At 32.2% G+C, this 20,906-nt stretch overlaps 1 protein-coding gene and 2 long non-coding RNA genes across 3 annotated transcripts in view; 2 read left to right on the top strand and 1 right to left on the bottom strand.

Annotated features, from left to right (window-relative positions):
• Nucleotides 1-20,567, top strand: part of LOC117688311 (uncharacterized) — a 34,206-nt gene extending 13,639 nt beyond the window's left edge. Inside the window, exons 9-12 of the mRNA XM_066069462.1 lie at nucleotides 6,071-6,283; nucleotides 14,501-14,794; nucleotides 18,835-19,023; nucleotides 19,451-20,567. Coding sequence (XP_065925534.1) covers nucleotides 6,071-6,283; nucleotides 14,501-14,794; nucleotides 18,835-19,023; nucleotides 19,451-20,298 — 1,544 coding nt within the window. The 3' untranslated portion in view covers nucleotides 20,299-20,567. The remainder of the gene's footprint in view (nucleotides 1-6,070; nucleotides 6,284-14,500; nucleotides 14,795-18,834; nucleotides 19,024-19,450) is intronic.
• Nucleotides 6,834-8,563, top strand: LOC109618201 (uncharacterized). Its single transcript, XR_004601023.2, has 3 exons — nucleotides 6,834-6,915; nucleotides 7,812-7,864; nucleotides 8,492-8,563. It is a non-coding gene; the product is annotated as an uncharacterized lncRNA (long non-coding RNA).
• On the bottom strand, nucleotides 8,701-12,092 carry LOC117688322 (uncharacterized). The gene is made up of 3 exons (XR_004601028.2): nucleotides 11,939-12,092; nucleotides 10,787-10,887; nucleotides 8,701-9,783 (listed from the first exon to the last, which is right to left on the bottom strand). It is a non-coding gene; the product is annotated as an uncharacterized lncRNA (long non-coding RNA).
• Nucleotides 20,568-20,906: the final 339 nt, after the last annotated feature.

The following is a 20,906-nucleotide window of genomic DNA, read 5'->3' on the forward strand; positions in this document are numbered from 1 at the left end:
TTACATTTTAAAAAATCAAGGTAATTATAATTGCAAGTAATTGATAAAATTGTCAATGTATTTGAAAGTAATTAATTACTTTTCAAAGTAATTGACCCCAACTCTGGCGTTAATCCTATCCTATCGTGCGTTAATCCTATCAGGTTTATCGTTAAATTTCAACAATTCTTTCGTTTATCCTATCGTGTTAATCGTTTCGTGCCTTTTTATAAGCAAGTAAATGTATTACTAAGTTGCAACTCGTTCGTGCGCCGTATACGAATATTTATCGAACAAGAATTTTAAAATCCTATCCAACATTCCGTCAGGATACTAATTTTTGAATTTTTTAGATCAAAAATTAACCAATATTATATGTAAATCATAGCTGTTAACATTAAAAATGAAAAATGAAGTTCTTAGGAACAAGGTAACATATTCACTTGTATATCGAACATATAAAATCGTACGCAGAGTGTATACCTGCGTAGACATTAACTTTTATGCAATATAATTTTGTTGCATCATATTTTGCTGAAATAAAACTATTTATGATATAATTTATATTTAATTAAAACCCGAGTTGTATTTTGAACCCATTATTTTCCGTGTGATATTTGATTTCAGGCTGAAATGTTCTCGACAATCAGCTAGGGTGTGTGGTAATGAAAACAATGTTAACAAATCGTACGTGGAATGTACATGTATATCTGCGTAAATATCTTTTCAACTTGTCTGTAATAATTCGTTTTTAATGCATCATTTTCTTATACAGAAAGAAATGTATTTATGATAGATTTTATACGTACTTTATACAAGAGTTAAATTTATATAATTAAACCCGCTATTTTCCGAGTGATTTAATCTTGGGATGAAATATTCGCGGCGATCGGCTAGGGTGTTCGGTAATGAAAACAATTTTAACAATACAGAAAATTTATTGACCATTAAAGCTCATAATCATAACAACTCGGCAATTGTTACTAAACAGAAATTCCACGTTAATCTTTATTTGTACGTGTTCTCTCTCAAATTCTGCCATTATCAGTTTGTTCGTAAATATCGTTTAAAGCGACCATACGTTTATCATGAACATCGTTTATCCTTTCCTATCGTGTATCAATCATATCATATCGTGCGTGTATACTGTTCTATCGTGCGTTAATCCTATCCTTTCGTGCGTGTATACTGTTCTATCGTGCGTTAATGCTATCCTATCGTGCGTGAATCCTATCCTATCGTTTATCTTGTAAAAAATAACGTTGCGGGTACTGTAGTATTGTCCACATCCCCCGCACATTATACAATATACTAGACTTTGACCCGTGCACGCACGGGTTGACATTGCATATGATATCGGGCATTTACAAAATAGATATATCGAAACACCGTATATTGTTGACATTTGCATAACCAAACTTCAAGCCTACAATAATGCTATTAATTTCACTACACTCGGCTGAGTTGGAATAATCTAACTGTGTCTCAGGGAAGGCCAAGCCCACAGTTAAAATGCCTCCTATATACCCGTAATGTAGCAGAAAATTGCAGAATCGCTCCAAAACGATTTTGGAGAAAACAGAGACATAGATAACATTTTATTTATGTCTCTGGAGAAAACTAATAAAGTTGCATTGCAAATAACAGTCAAATTGTTCAGAACGTGTAAATACCTTTCTTCGAAAAATTTTATTCTATAATTGCAAAATTCAACATATTTCAACAACGTTTTTACATCCCATACCCGTAATGTAGCAGAAAATTGCAGAATCGCTCCAAAACGATTTTGGAGAAAACAGAGACATAGATAACATTTTATTTATGTCTCTGGAGAAAACTAATAAAGTTGCATTGCAAATAACAGTCAAATTGTTCAGAACATGTAAATACCTTTCTTCGAAAAATTTTATTCTATAATTGCAAAATTCAACATATTTCAACAACGTTTTTACATCCCATGTTGACATTCGAAACTCTCGGTATTTTTTATAGTACATGCACTGTGTAAGAGTTATCTCCCGTATTTTCTTTGATGAACAGAAAAAAATTCCAATGAAAATTAACACGCATTTGTTTTATCGTTTCCAAGTTTATCCATGTAAATATGATATTGTGGAAACATAAAATAAAGAGCCTCCCCTGGTTTAGTGTGAATGAAATGCGCATGCGCAAGATTGTAAAATCCAAAAAATTCAGATGATTTCCGGAATTTTTGGAGGAATTTTCGTTGATTATTAATTAACGAAGCTTGTTTGAGAAAAAATAAAAACAAATTGGTAATCTTCAAGTACCAATGATGTTTAAAATATTTAAAACAAAAGACAGTACTCTTCCGATTTATCGGTATTAAAGCTAAAAATTCGAGTCTATTATTTTAATATAGTAGTATAGATTAGGTTTTTGGTTCCGCACGTCATGCTGGAGTTTACTTTGAATTTCCGGTCTCCTATTTTTCCTTCCTTTAAATAAGGACAGGTTCCACATCGTTGATCTGAACATTTTGGGTAGGCTTTAGAATACACTTTCTCTGTATTCAAAGTCTGTCAAAAATAAAGTTTCTTTGTCCGTTACGGAGGATGTGTCTTTGTGTCGTAGTAGTAGATTTTTTACTTTCTGCATAGTTCTGCGATAGTGATTTTCTGGTATCTTCTTGTAAAATTCTCCATTGGAAAGCATTTGAGTAATTTTGTTTTTGTAGTAGTTGGCGTCCATTATTACTACAGCGCCTCCCTTTTCCGCTTCTTTGATAACAATTGTACAGTCATCTGATAAGGATTTCATAACTTTTTCTTCTTCTTTTGTCAAATTACTTTTTTTGTTTTCTTTTTCCGTTATTTTCAAGAGGAATGTTTTCTAAGGTGTCACAAATAGTATCTAGTACATCATTTCTTCCTCTTTTTTTGATTAAATGTAGATTTGTTTCTCACAAGATCAGGGTCCGTGATAAACTCTTCTTCTTTCTCTGTGTCCTCACTGTAGAAGTATTCTGCCAATCTAAGCTTTCGTGTATATAGGATCATTATGAACAAATCAAAGGAACTGCCATTGGAACAAAAATGGCCCCCACGTATGCCACCCTTACGTTAGGATTTTTAGAAGAGCATCTATATGATAAGATAGTTATAGACTTCGGTTCAAACTTAGCTGAAAACATCAAGAAAACGTGGAAGAGGTACTTGGACGACTGCTTTATTATCTGGAATCAGGAAATCCTTGATTTAGAAGCATTCCATGAACTTTTAAATAATATAGACCCTGGCATCAAATTTACAGTTGAAGAGAGTCAACATGATATTTCATTTTTGGACATATGTGTAACTCACGAGGAAGAGAGTTTATCAACATATACTTATCTACTACAAACCAACGGATACGCACAAATACCCCCATTTCAATTCATGCCACCCAAGGCACACAAAACGTGCGATTCCATACAAATTAGCCTGGAGGATATGCACCATGGTAAGCGACGAACAGAAAAGGAAGAAATGAAAAAATATCTTCGCAAGCAGGGATACCCTATAAAATTAATCGAAGATGGAATTGAAAAATCAAAAAAAATTCTCGACCGGAAACAATTAATAAATACTCCGTCCCCTGATGTAACAACACAAGAAATCATTCCATTTGTTACCACCTACATTCCGAAAAATAAGAACATTACACCGTTTGTTAAACACCTAAAAGAAGTACTCAAAACAGATGAAAGGATGTCTGAAGTTCTCGAAAATTTCCGCGTAATCGAAAATAAAAGACAACCTAACAATCTGAAATGCATACTTTGCAAATCTAACTTCTGCAATAACAATTTGCATACAGTTAGAAAATATTCAGATCAACGATATGGTGTCTGTCCATATTTAAAGGAAGGCAATATTTTCAAAATAGGCGACCGGGAATTCAAAGTAAACTCCAGCATGACGTGCGGAACCAAAAACCTAATATATTGTATAATGTGCGGGGGATGTGGACAATACTACATCGGCGAAACCGGAACTACACTCCGTACTAGGATCCGAGTTCATAAACAGCAAATTCTACATCCAGAATACCGTAAAATAAAAGTTAGCGAACATTTATATATTTGCGGGAAAGGCCATTTTACCGTTATTCCGCTTTACAAGTTTTATAGCGACAACGTAGTGGAAAAGAGAGAAAAAGAAAAACATTTTATACAAACTCTCAAACCATCTTTGAACAGTGATTTATCCAAAAATAAAATGTATCTGTATTTACTCAATACAACAAAAAATAAATCGGCACAGTTTTAAATAATTTGAAAATAATAAATATCCAGAATAAAATCACAAATTGATCCTATTAATCGCAAACGTTTTCGCCATTCCTGGCTCTTCAGGCAGTTATGTACAAATGTACATAACTGCCTGAAGAGCCAGGAATGACAAAAACGTTTGCGGTTAATAGGATCAATTTGTGATTTTATTCTGGATATTTATCTATATATATATATATTTATATATAAGATATCTGATACAATTTGAAATTTATATAAATTAAATAATGTTTGACCAAAACTTGTAAACTGTGACTAAAACAAAAAGTTAAAATATAGTTTAATTTTCCCCTACAAATACGTTTATGGGAAAAACGTGCATTTTATTGAACCATGATGTCACAAAGTTGCATCATATTTCTATGGTTGAATTGAATTTTATTTAAAATGAATCGGACAATAAAGCAGGCATTTTCCATTTTAAAACTGTATTTTCAAAAACAAATTAAGATATACTTGTACGATTTATGAAAAAGTGAGAAGATTTGAGAAAATGGGATCCGTTCAGTGATTGTTGTGTAGAACTGTACTCATCCAATTGACGTTGTCATTGATAAAAAGGACGTCATTTTTATGCACTTTATATTTGTTGCATTTTTTTTAAACAATGCTCAATTTGTCAAAAAAACTTAAAAACGTTTCTGAAATTCGTTGAGTGAAAATTTGCATCAAATACAGTTATGAAAATGTATGTATATGTATATTTAATATTCCGAAGTCCGATTGTCACGCCAAAAACCCGATGGTCACGCAAAAGTCTAATGGTCTGCGCCAAAGTCCGATGTTATGTTGCCGATACAGACGCTTAAGTCTGCGAGTGACAGAATAACAACAACTGTGACGTGACGTCACTAGGACGTTGTTTGAAACGGCGCACTCGCATTTCAAAATCAACAAGATACCCGCGTCCGTCCGGACGACGACAGATACGTTTTTGATAAAAATACGGAAAAAATGAGACTTACGGTGTCAGCTCGGAGCATTTTTTGTCTCTTTGAAACGATATGCAACTGAAGGCGGAACATTTGTCATAATTGTAACGTAAAAGTGTTTACGATGGAAGGCTGCACAAACCAAAACGGAGAATATCTTGTCCAAATGTCTGTACATGTTGCCTTTTTAAAAATATGTTTTGAATTAATCGATGCCAATCAAATCTACATGTTAGACGCATGTGGGAAATTTGAAGCTTTGCTGATAAATAAAAAATGGGTTGAGTTTACTTACCGGTCCCAAGAAATCAAGATCCGCGCACATGTTGCACTATGACGTAAAATTAAAGCATTTGTTTATGACGACCATTTTGAAATTTTCGATCGAAAAACTTACGAAGTTCTAGTTGACACAAAATACTTAAGGATTAAATCATTATTATTTTTAAGATATAATATCTTAGCTGCAGCTGTGTTCATACAAATTGAGTAGCGCGCGTTAGATAGACTTTTAAGCTTCAACAGCATCAGGTGTATTTGTTACATTACAGATGCCGTACTACGATATTTACACCACTAAGCATGCGCATATCATATTGCATATATGGAGAAATTGCCTACGCCGACACTATATTTTAGCGCGATTAAGGGACCGATAAAGTAAAGTCATGTTCGTATGATTCTTACTAGAACTATTGGACTTTGGTATGTCACACCGTCGGACTTTGGCGACTGCACGCGTACCATCGGACTTTGGCGTGTCATACTATCAGAGACCATCTGATAAATCGTACAAGACACCATGGCGGAGACCATCGGACTTTGGCGTGACTATCGGAGGAACGCGTGTTTTTTATTGTTGTAGATTCCCCAATCGGTGAAGATATAAACACTTTTGCTCAAACGGTCTCTGCAAGAGATTGTTTGGAAATTCTTCGTGATCACAAGCTGTTTACACCATGGGACGTGATTTTCATGCAATATTTGCTGAAAAATACAGAATGTAAGGCACTTTTTGAGAAATGTGTAGCATACGCAGAAGCACATGGAGCACTATGTTTTTACGAAAAATTACCAGGTAATATTTGAAACCTCATTTACTAAGACAAAACACATCTTGTTCTACATGTATATACTCGTATATATAATTATGTGTTCTCTTTCAAAGTATTATATTTACATCTATACCAAGCATAATTTCCTCTATTTCTTACGGAAACTTATAGTTAATTCATAACTCTATAGAAACAGCCAGACTGAAATCTACACGCCCTATTTATCGATTAGTCGAAATCTACAGCGGCTGAAAGTGACAGGACTGAAATTGACCCGCTCTGTTTATCGATTGGTCTGAACCTTCAGCGACCTTAGTACGCAGGACAGATAAGGCAACACATCGTTTTGATATGCTAATGAAGGGATAATGAGTTATGACGTCATAATATACGCCCCGCCTCTGTATTACCATATATAGAAAATATACCGAAAACAGCAGTTTAAGCATAAATACGGCTGACATAATACTTCATAAGAAAAATATAAACTACGAATCACTCATGTGTGTTTTTATAAGTTTACAACAATCAGAATATACGAAGAATTTTCATAACGCAATTGTCGTATGGGTGTGAATCTGCGTCCAAAAAGCGCTCGTCAGACGATGTAAACACGTGTATTCCCGATGATGGCGATCTTTTGATGATTTATCAGGTATGTAGAATAGATATACATTGTATTTGTAATGTAACAGATAGCTCAATAACTATTTTATTGTGATTTTATACTGTTGATGCATTTCTGATCGACTTAATGTGTTGTTTCGTTCAAAACATGAGGAGAGACTGCATTGTTTACATTTAGGTCTATACAATTTACATTGTACATGTAGCTCTATTGCCAGTCCTTTAAATTGTTGATCATTTTCACCAATCGACATGAATCAGTTCATGGTACTTGTACTGACAATATTTAGCTTTACACAGCTGTTTGGTTTTTTTTTCAATTTGTAAGTAAACAATAGAAAGACTGTGTGAAAACAGCTGATTTGATTTTCTGAAAATCAGTACAGTGCAGGCTAAAAGATGCTGATTTCATTTTCTGGAAATTGATGAACAGCTGATCAATAACATCTTTCTACTGTGTTCAAAATTCTTCCATGACAATTCATTTATAATTTTTACACATTCATCCAGTTGATATAAGATGTTTATGCACATTAATTCTTAATTATTACTATTTATAGTTAGTTTTTAGAACTCAGTATATTACTACCATAAAACTGTTTGAAATCTTGTCACCTGGGTTCGTACTTATGATGCTGTACTATTGGTAATAAAAAAACCCAAATAATAATAAACAAATGATTGCATGTCTCCATCTGATTTTCTCTAAACGTGGAATCTACATTCATGGTCATATATGGTATTGTTTGTGTAGAATGTGCATATGTAACTTTCAAATAAAATTTAAAGTGTTGGTCATTTTACCCATCAATGCATAATATATGTAGACCTTTCACAAAAATGTTCAAATTACTGTTGGCATGTCCTTATATGCATGTAAATTAAATTGTATGACTTCTCATAATTATATTTTGTTATTTGCAGAGTAATTTGAAAAGTGTCACACTGATTTGAAAAAAAAAAGGCTGGAAGAAAATGTAAGTAAATAACAGACATGTATAAGTTCAATAATTTATCATTGAAATAATGACCAATCTGATTATTCTATGAGACAATTCAATTAGAAAAAGTATTTTTAAGTACGAATGGTTTCATTTAATGTTTTAAAATGATTGATATAAACCTATGTTATTTATAAATCTACAATTTTTAATATTGCTCATCAACAAATCAACAATACATGGTATGTTTTAATTCACACTGACTGCACCAGCATTATATAATATCAATCAATCAAATCAGTTGTGTGTGTGTGTTAGAGAGAGAGAGAGAGAGAGAGAGAGAGAGAGAGAGAGAGAGAGAGAGAGAGAGAGAGAGAGAGAGAGAGAGAGAGGTGCATTTTTAAGGTCAGGCCGGGTAAAATAAAGGGGTGCAATTAAACTAATATCATGCACATATCAGGGGTGAGGATGCGAATAATTTCAAATCGATAAAACTGTATTTGAATTTGTGCAAAATTAAATGCACATCCAAACATAATGAAATGTTTATTAAGATAAATAAATTCCATTGACTATCAAATTGTAGAAAATCCTCCATTTCAGTCTTTCAGCTATTTTGATAACAAGTTAAACTTACTGAAATATATATAATTTTCATTTTAGCTGGTACCTGCTTTGTCTTGAGATTTACATAAATGATGTTCTTATTGGTGATCATTTACCCGTACCCTTGTCACACCTCACAGCCTACTCAATATTCAGGGTCATGAACTCTGGGGAGCATTCATTATTGTCCCCAAGAGAGACAACTCTTGAAAACGTGCATTAACTATAGTTCGTTTCTTAATCTTATTAAAATAAATAAATTGAGGAAAGGTTTCAAAGTATTTTAATTATAAATAATACATATAACAATGAGTAAAAGGCATGAAAAAGGCATGAAAGAAGTACATTTATTTATCAAATATAGTAGGCTGGTACATGTACCTGGTGAATATTAAATGTATATTGCTTGTAGGTACATGTATAAATCTACACAACTACATTCAATTAATACACCGTGTTATGTAAACTGAAAAAAAAAATACACAGGTTGTAAGAGATCTTTTTTTAAATGAATTTTCTTAAAATGAAAAATAAATCAATGAAATTCCATATATCATTCTAAAAAAAACATAATACTAATTTTGAAAGTCAAATACTGAGTTAAAAGAATGATAAAGAATTAAATATTCTTTGTTTTGTAAACAAAGCGCGAGTCTTGTTATTATTTACATATGTGTTTTATTGGTGTAAGTTTCATTCAAATGTTGCTTTTTTTCTATTAATAATATCATTAATATCATTTATGATCACATCGAATCAGTATGGTAATTTCATACTTTATATTATTTGTAAACAAACATAAGACTCGAGCTTTGTTTACATAACAATAAATTCTTACCCCTGTATCTATCTTATAACTTGACTTCTAACATTCAAATTATGGTCAATTATTCAAAATGTGCAAGTAAATCATTTTATGCATAATGAAATTGAAAACAAAATTTTGATCTAAAATTGTGTCCAAGTCCCTTTAAAAAAACTTGTATAAAATAGTAAGGCTAAATTCCAATTTAAAAAAAATAGCTGTTTCCAAAAATGTTATGTAACATGTATATGAATATGTAATATAAAAACATGTTAGATGGATGGGTAGGAAAAATACGAATTAAGTGCACTCGATAAAAAGTTTGCTGGTATTCATTATGTGAACACAATTCATCCAGTAACATTTACAGTTATGCAACATAAATAAGAATGTTATGAATGATGTGTATAGAACAAATTCTTCTGTGGCTGGCTCCATAAATCTTGAAAAGATGGTGTGAGTTGGTAAAAAGGCAGAATAAGGTTTCATTCTAATCCTCATGCATTCCATTCAAGGAATATTCATTAATGTCATGGTCTGGAAACTAGAATAGAATAAACATAAAGTGTTAAGAGAATTACATGTAATTTTTGCAAACATTGTGCACTCATCAAATACTCACATGTATATATTCAATGAAGTTATTTATGGAATGTGCAATTACTAACAATGTAATCTTTTCTAATATTGTACATACATGTATTTCATCATTTTGCCACTAATTTTAAACCCAGCTGACAGTTTGTTTTTGTTATATATACAGCGTCAAAAGATAGTTGCATCATGTGCATGTACTTTCAGTAATTTTAAAAGCCATAAAAACATTTCAGTACTACAAAACACTTTAAATTTGTCAAATGATTTTACAAATGAAATATGTACTAAAATACCAGTAAGTCACAAGTGATATATACTTTTTAAAGCAGTACAATGTATCACTTATATGACAACATCAGGAAACATCAGGAAACCTGGCTCAATCAATTCTGCACACACATGATAAATGTAATGAATGTGTAACTTCAATGGTGTAACTTCAAAGATATTTAGATATCCAGTGGACAGAAAGATTGTCTGTATGAGTTTCAACTATCAACATTCTATATGCACCAAAATATGATTGCGTCAATAACAAAAACTTATCTGAAAAACATATTTCCAGCATAAGAAATTCATGGGATTTCTGAAAATCCCATTTTCTCAGAGAGTGTAAAACACATCTCTTAAAGTTTATAATAATTTCAAACTCCTGGTATTCCTATCAGAGGTTCCCACCCCTTAAAATACAGATAATCAAGTAGCTGCAGATCTGTAGCTCTCTGGTTGAAAAAACTCGGATAGTCTATCCAAATTTTTTCAACCAGAGAGCTACAGATCTGCAGCTAATAATCAAGCAGATTTGCAACAAGATGCCCATATAAACCTTTCCCTTTTACACAAGACATTGTAGCTATTTAGATGACCTTGATTGGCTTTCAATCAGCTTAAACCAGATATATCTACATATGGAAAACAAGTTGTAAGTTTATTACATGACAAAGAAGTACCTTCTGGGCTTCAGCAGACTTGACTGGGTCATTAGCAATATCAAATTGACAATATTTTCTATATTCCTGATCTTCAGATCATCTGGAAGCCGCAGGTAAACCTGTAGATTAGAAGAAAAAAGATACACTAGCTATCATTACAAAGCTAAATGCTGTCATTATCAAACAAAAGGGTGTGTCCTAGATTACACTTTTTTATGGGCACATGCAGTATCTGAGACATGGTCAAAACATTACCATGATAACAGCTATAACAACTCATTAAGTGGGAAATGACATATAACTATAAAATTTGTTATGGCTTTTCATACTCTCTATCTCTCTCTCTCTCCATGATCTCTCTCAACATCAGAGTGTCAGCAATATTTCTAGTGCAATGTGGCATTATTGAAATATATATATGGTTCATGGAAGCTAGGCAATCGATAACAATTACATGTACGGTACACTGTAATTACACACACACACTCTCTCTCTCTCTCTCTCTCTCTCTATCTGAGTCTATCTCTCTCTCATACTCTCAATCGTATAATGTTATATTTACATAACAAATGCAGACCCTTGATTCATAAACACTCTCATCGTTAATAGATAAATAAGACATAAAGTTAACAGTCTGAATGAGATACAAATATCAAAACCACATGTACAGTGTACATTGTACGTGTCGAGGAAATTCTGTTTGGAAATGACTGAAAGCATGATTGACACAAACTCAATATTCTAGGAAAAACATACAATATTTTTTAACGTATGATACGTAACAATATGTGTAAAAACTGACTATAATACACCTGCATACACATTTCATACTAAAACATGTCTTTAAAGTCACATTTCACAACGACCATTAATTATCGACATTTTTGTAACACTTGTACTAGATTTAATGCATTGTAGGCTTTTAAAAGAGTTTTTGAGTAGTTTAACAATGTAAGTAAATATGTTCTTACCGACGAATGACTACTCCTTAGCGCGTTTTAGATTATTGACAAAATCGAGGATTGCTGTTCAGACTGTTTCATGCTGAACAAAATTTAAAGAGATAAGGCTAATCACCCCAAACTTCGACTTCACATTAATAAACAATTGTTCTGCAACTTTAAATAATTTAAAAGCTTGCCAATATAAGAAACAAAAACTTTTACTTACTTTTTCCATTTAAACTCCTCTCTCGATTTTCACGAGTATGAGACTGGTCTCGTTAAAATCCCGAGATATACGAAGTTTTGACTTTCTCGGGTTTTTTCATTCTTTTGTGAATATAAAAACCAGAAAGGTTCCGATTATGCTAATAAGGCTGTGAGGTGTGCTTGTCCTGGTGTCATATACAAGATGAAATGATGGAAAGAAAAACCTGAACTTTAAGAACAGGAAGACTGTGTTTTTGAAGAGAGAAGAGGACCAGAACTAAGAAGTCATACAATAAACACATTGACATCATAAAAAGATATTGCAATTTTGAGTTTGCATGCATATGTCAGGTTTAAATGTTGTCACATAATTTTTTCTCAGAAAGTCCCTTTATCTTCTTGAATTAATAAAACAAATGAACCAAATATAATTGTTTCTATATATATAATTTTGTTTGAGAAGTGGAAACGGGATGGTATGTAAATGGGCGGGAGAGAGAGCTCTAGTCTCTCACATAGGAGAATTCAGACTTATTTAAATTCAATATATTGATGTGAACCAAAAATGGCTTTTGATTGCCTTGTTGCAGGATTACACACTCTCTTTAAGGAAATTTCCTTTCTCGGTAATGAGAAATGAGCGTTTAGAATTTATTTTGTGAATGAATAAATATGCTAATTTTAACCCTCCCCCCTCCTTAATCTTAATCATTCTGCATGTGTTGAATAAAAATAAAAGTCAATTTTAATGAGTGTTTAAATTTTTAAATTACAAGTGTAACATGTGTAATACAAAGGTGAATACTGTTGATTGCTTATGGGGGATGGGAGAAGGCCTCATACATGGGCAGATCTACATGTATAGTCCCCGTGGCAAATTCTAATTTAATTCACAATTTACATAAAAAAAACACAATGGTACCTGGCCCCTGGCAAACAGAATAAAGTTACCCCTTTGAACCCCCATCCCCAGAATAATATTAACAGACCCAAGCAGTGCTATATAGAATATGCAGTCATTGGGCAAAGGCTGCACATGCATTCATCTGACATTAAATCATAAATAATGAAAAAATACTCCATATCTTATTTTTTAATATATATTATGAGAACAATTTAGTTAGTATATTAATATCAGAGGCTTCATATTTGTCTCTGTTGAAATCTAATCCCTCAAATAATTGTGTACAATTAGCTCTTATATATTTTTCTCCCATTACTAAAAAAATATTAAGAAACCAATAAATCCGCGAATGCGGTTAACCAAGAGAACTGATACACAACGGTTTTTTGTTTACATCCATGATACGACAGAGGAAATGCGGACGATTCATCGTAACCATCTTGTCTCTTTTTAAATAAATAAAACAGAAGCACTATGTTTAAATAACCATTTACATAATGTACTGTTGAAACATATCTTAAAATTCAGATTATGTGATAAAATGACATCGCGCCTATATCAGAAGAGTTATCGCTCAAAGAGTTACCTCTTCTTTTGGGATCACTTGTGCGTTTGAAATGTGTATTGATTTGAGAGGACTTCTAGATTGAGAAATTAAATGCAAATGTTCAAGTGCAAGACGGCTATAGATATTATTAAACGTGGTATGATTTTCTTCCCTTTTACGAGTTCTTTATAAAAACTGATGCTCATTTGTTGAGAGATGAAGGTTTACTTAGTAATTTTAATGAAAATATACAAAAATGCACTATTTTAGGAACAAGTATCCAGTTTTTAAAGAAATTTACATAACTAGTAAACTTTACAACTGAATGAGCATTGATTTCTATGATGTATGGATAATTTTGAATATGTTGCCATATTACTTACTCTTAAATTTCTTTGCCTTGCCCTTGAACTTTTTGTCTCAATTTAGCATTGGCGATTTTTGTCCAAAAGACGCCCACGTGACCCTTAAAACTCACGTGACCGACAAATTTAGACATGGTCAAGTTAAGGAGACCCATATCTTTACAATAACACCCAAAATAGTTTAGAACTATTCATTATGCAGAAATGAATAGACAAAAGCAAAACGGCCTCCTTTTACTGCTGTTTAAAAGCAAAATGTTGCCTTAACTGTCCTGCGTAAAATCCCAGACTGCACGAAATAATCATGACGATGCCAGACTCAAAGTCTCACAGGAGACAATCTGGCTGTTTCTTTTAGCTAACTTACTTTTGTACATTAACATTGAATTTTACTAACTTTTGATAATCAGTTTATCACTTAGTTAAAAACAGATGTTAATATAAACATCAAAATCTTTTCTTTGATGATTCATCCGGGTTATGAAGGTAGCGATCATTGCAGGAAAAATTTACATAACCAGCGGGTTATGTATTTTTCCTTCAATGTCGCTACCTTCATATCCCGAATAAATCACCAACGAAAGCATTTTATTGTTTAAGTGTCAAGTTATAAAAAATAGAAGTATATTTATCTAATTATGTTTGAATTTTCGGTAATAGCAAGGTTATCATGCCTTGTCACAACTATAAAAAAATGAGACAAACAAATATTAAAAAGTTTGATCATCACTGGCTTTTTTTTAATTTGTTTTCTCATTTATACAGAAAATGGATTCAAGAACGTTCAATTTCATGTGAGAGGAAACCTTTCATGTTATACACCAGTTGAGATTAGAAAAATTCAAGAAACAGTTGCTGATATTGTTGGATGTAACTCAACAGAAATTGTTGTGAGTGGATATCGTCATTCTTCAAGTTTTTTAGCTGTTCTATCCATAGAAAAGAAACACGTGAAAAGGCTCTTGACAATGAAACAACCGGAAAAAGATAAACTTAGCAGGCTCAACATTGACTTCCTTATTGTTGACTTTATTAAAGTCTATGTACAGAGTCCTAAAGGTAATCAATATTTTGGAATTGTTCATGGGTATCTAATGCGTATTTTTTTTACAGGTTATGAAATAAAAATAGGATTAATCCGAGCGCTGCGAGAAACCAGTAAATGCCGCCCAGCGAAACGAAGCTTAATGTTAACGCGTATATTTACAATCAAAGTACTGAAGTACTGACGGGAGTTGATTTTATCGAATTTTATAGGTTTATCATTTATTCAAAATCAACGATATGTGAATTTGCATGGCAAGTAGTATCAGTAATCGAAATATTTTTGAGAAATTGTATGGATCCAGGAAAGATTGAACTCTTGTCTTGTTAAACTAAACGCTCGGCTGTCTCCGTTTATCTCCGACAAGCAAGAGAGACTCTGTTTTGTCGGATATTAACGGAGACCGCCAAGCGTCTGGTTGAACGAGACTACATTGAACTCTAGCGTTGGAACACATACGACTTTAAAAAATATCTAAACTGTTTGTACAATTTAAAATCTTATTATTTTCATGGTATTAATAAAGTAAGTTTTCGTGAAAAACAATGCTTCAGAACACATAGCATCGAATTTATCGATTATTTTCAAGAACTAAGTGTTGTCAGCGGTATTGATTTGTGCTTAGGTCCAAACACTGTTTCACTTTCGCTCTGCCCGAGTAAGTGCATAGGAGAGTTGGTTAAAATCAACTCCCAAAAATCATGGGAAACTGAAATGTGAACCAGGAATATTAAAGCTAGTAGACATTCCTCAAGCTCCTGGGACCTGCTATAATAGACAGCCATTTTGCTAAACTATGTTAATTCAATTATTTAATGACTGGTTTTTGTCGATGTATATTGTCCATTAACTCTATTAATATATTTCCTTTCCAAGAATTCAATCTAAAGTAATTTAAACTAGAGCCGAGTTCGTTGCAAGCAACGAAGAGGTCCAGAAACAGCTTCAAGTCAAGAAAGGATCGCCAATCAGAACCTTTCCCCTTCTCCTTACACTTGTCAGGGTCTGACACGTATTGATCGGAAGTCACCTTTGCACAGCCTTAACTTCTGACAAATCAGGGCTTTAAAAAATGAATTTGAATTCTTCAAAAGGAGATAGATAAACTATTTCATGCCTGTGTTCTATGTATTAATTTTAACTCAAAAGTATTGAAGAGTTACACCTCTCATAAAAAGATGAAGGCATGTATGTGATAAGTAGAGGGTAAATGTAAATTGTATGCAAAAGTAGAGGTCATGGGAATGTGACCTCTTCTTAATACATATCAGACCCTGGCGAGTGTAAGGAGGTGGGGGTGGTTTCCATTAGTCTGGATTTTCAGTATGATAATAGTAAGTTCAGAAAATGCAAAAGAAGGCTCACGTTCAAATTGCATTTTTATACCGGGAAAATTCTCCTTTTAACTTACTTCACGATTATGTCAGTTTATGATAACTTAAAAACACACATCGTATATGTACATTTAATTATTAGATACACATTTAATGTGTGTTTAATTATTTCAACCAGAAAATCAAAACGATATATTCGTTTATGTACATCTGATGACAGGATACAAACTCAGCATAAATCATAGTGCAATCAATACAAAATCCACTGCGCTGATGCATGGACACAGTGTTATGTTACATAAACATTTCGATTACCTGTACTCATACTTATACCTCTACCCCTACATGTAACATATGGAATAATTTATGTAAAGTGCAGTGTTAAAATTAAACGGTTGAAAAGAACACAAATTGCAGATTAACGATGACACCTTTTCCATTCGAGAGCGAGCTATACGAGTGGTGCTCAGTAGTAGGGATACTTATCCGTGTAATGTTTGGCCATGCAGGCACTGTTGCATTCACTATTGAAATTAAACCACTATTGAAATATATTATTGAAATAGAGGTTGGGAATGTGTTTCATTAGAAAAATCACTTTGCTACCACTATTGAAATACAACTACTATTGAAGTAATGATTTCAATAGAAGTTGGAGATGTGTTTCCTTATAAGAACTACTTTACAGACACCATTACAGTTCAACTACTATTAAATTAATTCTTTTAATCGTAGATGGTAATGGATTTCTTTATAAATATAACTATGATATCACTACTGTAACACTTTTGTGATGAAAGAAGTTGTATATCATTTTTGCAAACTATTTTGAAATGCAAGAAATCTAACAAAAAATTTCAAATACACAATTATGTTACAATGTTCACTGCTGTGCAGAAATAAATAACCAATTCTAACTAATACACATGTATATTCATTTGTTTATATCTAACAAACATTTTCAAATACACAATTAAAGTATCAAAGATTTGCAGATTTTACGGTAATAATACTCAAGACTATGAAATTAATGTCCTTATTTTAGGATTTTCACTGTTGAGCAGATATAACCAATCCTCGCAGATCAACATATAGAATTGTGTTCATATTTTTTCTTTACCTTTCTCTTTCTATAGATATATCATGTTTTATGTAAATTATTTTACTAGAAGAACACGTTGTAAATTGCCATAACATCTATTCAAAGCCCCCTGCATATTAAAAAACAGTTTATAGGTTACATATCATTATTAATATATGTTATAATGAATATCACTTTCGAGATAAATAATTTCAATAGTGGTTGGGGATATACTTCATTATGACCAATATTGAATGAAATAAATTATTTTAATAGTAGTCGGGTATGCGTTTCATTATAACCAATATTGAAATAAATTATTTCAATAGTGGTAAGGTATGCATTTCATTACAACCACTATTGAAATAATTTTGTTTCAATAGTGGTTAACGATGCGGTTCATTACAACCATTATTGAAATAAAATATTTTAATAAAGGTAGGGATGCATGTCATTTTAATGCCTATTATTCCGACTGTGTTTAACATTTACGGTTCCAGATGACAGGTGGTATGTGAAACATGACCATATACAGATAAATCAAAGAGCATCATAAATACAAAGGAATTCATCATCTCATAAGACATACTTCTTATATTAAGAAAATCTCCTTCCAGGAAAGAGAGTGTTTCACACAGACGGAACAATAGATATAAAACTGAAATGTATCAAAACCACTAATGAAATACTTTATTTCAAGAGTGGTTGTAAAAAAACGCATCCTTAACCACTATTGAAATAATTAATTTCAATAGTGGTTGAAATGAAACGCATCCCCAACCACTTTTGAAATAATTTATTTCAAAAGTGGTTTAATTTCAATTGTGGTTGCAAGGTGATTTTTCGAATGAAATACATCCCCAACCACTATTGAAATAATTTATTTCAGTAGTGGTTTTATTTCAATAGTGGTTGCAACATTTACTAGGCATGGTTTTTGAAAGGATGAGCATATTTATCCGAAATATTGACAAGCAAATAAAATAATTAATTCTCAAATCTTGTAGAGTGTAAGGCGAGTTACCCTTTAAATCTGACAACCTTGGTTTAAAATATAATTTTTATCCAACTTGTTGTGTGTTCTCTATCGTCTCGCCAAGGCTCGGGGATAGAAAACACACAACCGTTGGATAAAAATCATATACCATCGCAAATCATGAGAAACGTATATTTATGTTACTGAACATTTTTTATGGTCTGATTTTTCTACGACCGTTAACATGTAATACATTTTATATAAAAAAAAAGCAAATGAAAATAATCGAAGGAAAATTGCAATACAAATGTTCTATTCATTTACAATGTTCCTTAGATAACAACGTTTAAGCTTTCAAGCTGTAACTAACGAATTCTTTCGGAATTTGAATTTAAGTTTTTCTGCACTCGCTCTGAGTGTTCTTGATGTGCAAGAAGTGGTCATTTCGCGCTTTAACAATGCAACATGACTCCACGCATAGTGTGTTTTTTTTTTCTCGTAAGAGATTCTTAAATCAAGATCTTATACAAAATCTTCAGATTTTTTGTGAGAAGGGCTACTGTTCAACATATTGCGTAGTTGTCTACCATTACAATGAATACCATATATATGTACATATAACTTATGACTGTCGTATTACTTGTTTCTTATTTTTCAAATCAGAAATTAGAGGTGTTGAAAATAATGACGACTATCCAATAATGCTGCAAAAACTCTGGAAGAAATCAAAAGATGATATAAAAGATTGGAGAGAAAGACAATCACATCTGTCTTTGATGCCTGTGTTACCTAAGAGGGAAAGTTCACAGGGACGTGCTCTGTTTAAAAAACAGTCAAAGGAATTAGATCCAGGTCAGACATTTCTTTTGTTTTACCAATTATTAAACCTGAAATTATACTACATGCCTGGTTGAATTTTGCTTTAAACGTAAGTAACACTAATTTAAATAAAACGGAAAAAGGTTTTACCCAACTGTTGTTATCACATAATCATGTTCCATGTTATCTTTCAAACACCTGTCCAACATATAGTTGAGCGAATAATGTAACTATTTACTATTTCATTGTCAGATGTAAAAAAAAACAAACCTCAACAATTATGAATGAGACCTACTAAATCAATTTAACGTAAATTTAATGAAATTACTGTTTGTTACAGAAATAGAAAAGAATAAACAAGAATAAAAACATGCTTTGAGTTTAATGGTACCTTTAGTAGGTGCTTATGGGTAATTGATTTCTAAATTTCTAACAAATTTCTAATAATTTATTTTTTCAGATATATCTGATGTTTGCAAAGCCATACAAAAAGCAAGTATAAGCGTGTCCGGAAAAGAAGTGAAACACATTTCTTGTTTGATGCCTAGCAGATTTTGGGTCAGCGATATGAAAAAAGTTCAAGAAATCGATCAAGATGGGTGCTTACACAGGGAACTTGACATTTACTTTACATTATTTGGCAGTCATACCTTAACGAAGAGCGGAGATTTGCTTTTTTTGAAAGATAATGATGTTTTTATGTTGACTTCAAATGGGGAAGTAAGAAATCTCTTCATAAGCTCATCCGTGCATTTTTGTATTCATTCCTCTAAAATAAACGGTGATATTTTCATTGGGGATATCAATATAGTGACAAGATACAACATTTTAGGGATGAAACTGAATGAAATAAATTTGGATGACGAAGGCCAGTCGTTATATGTAGAAACAATCTTCATCACAGAGAACACAAATAGGGACATTATAGTATCAGACAATGGGAAGAAAGCAATAGTTGTGACAGATGAATCAGGGAGATATCTTTTTAACTATAAAGGTCACAATTCTCGGATTACATTTCATCCAGGAGGTGTATGCACAGACGTATTTGGACACATTCTTGTTTGTAATGTATCTAGTGACCCAAGTGTCCATTTACTTAATAAAAAAGGACAATTCCTGACGTATCTACTTACAAAGCAGCAACACGGTTCTGATTGCCCTCAGGCCCTTTGTATGGACAGCCAGCATAATCTCTATGTAGGATATAGCAATAAAAATAGAATTAACGTGTACAGTTACCTCACAAATGAGCATTTGAGAAATTTTTTACGAAGAAGGTCGAAGCAAATACAAGTTCGGAATTAACAGGTATGAACATCAGCACGTCGAAATTATTAAAAGCCGATCTCATTTGCATTTATTGGTCATTATACATTTAAAATATTAGGTTACTTTTATAGTTTTAATATTAGTATTGATAAAATTGAAGATCTCATTGCATTGTCATCTACATATAATAAAAAAAATTAGGAACTATAGTGTTTAGTTAGATGGTCACCATAAAGTGTTGTATTATGTATCACATTATAAAATTTTCATTTAATAGTTTTAAGAGAAATTAATAAAAACATGATTCTGACAATTACGTGGAATTTTATTCAACTTGATCGACTACGTTGTATTATTTTTTTGTCTTGTAACCATAACCTGCAATATTTCTAGATTTAGTTCCTTTGCTTTTGAATTATGATGCCTTTAATTCATCGGTGTTTAGATTTCTTATAGTGAACTCGTTAATGCAGATTTTTACTACATGTAGCTACATGTAGCATTATGTTTGAAATCGGCACGCTAACTAAAGCTGTATTTCCTTAAAAATGTTAAGAGTATATCAACATAAAGTATGCATTAAAACATTTTAATTTAATCATTACTATTCATTGACGATAACATTCAGTCAAAATAAAACCTAC

The sequence above is a fragment of the Magallana gigas genome, chromosome 1 (genome assembly GCF_963853765.1).
Source record: "Magallana gigas chromosome 1, xbMagGiga1.1, whole genome shotgun sequence".
Lineage (NCBI taxonomy): Eukaryota > Metazoa > Mollusca > Bivalvia > Ostreida > Ostreidae > Magallana > Magallana gigas.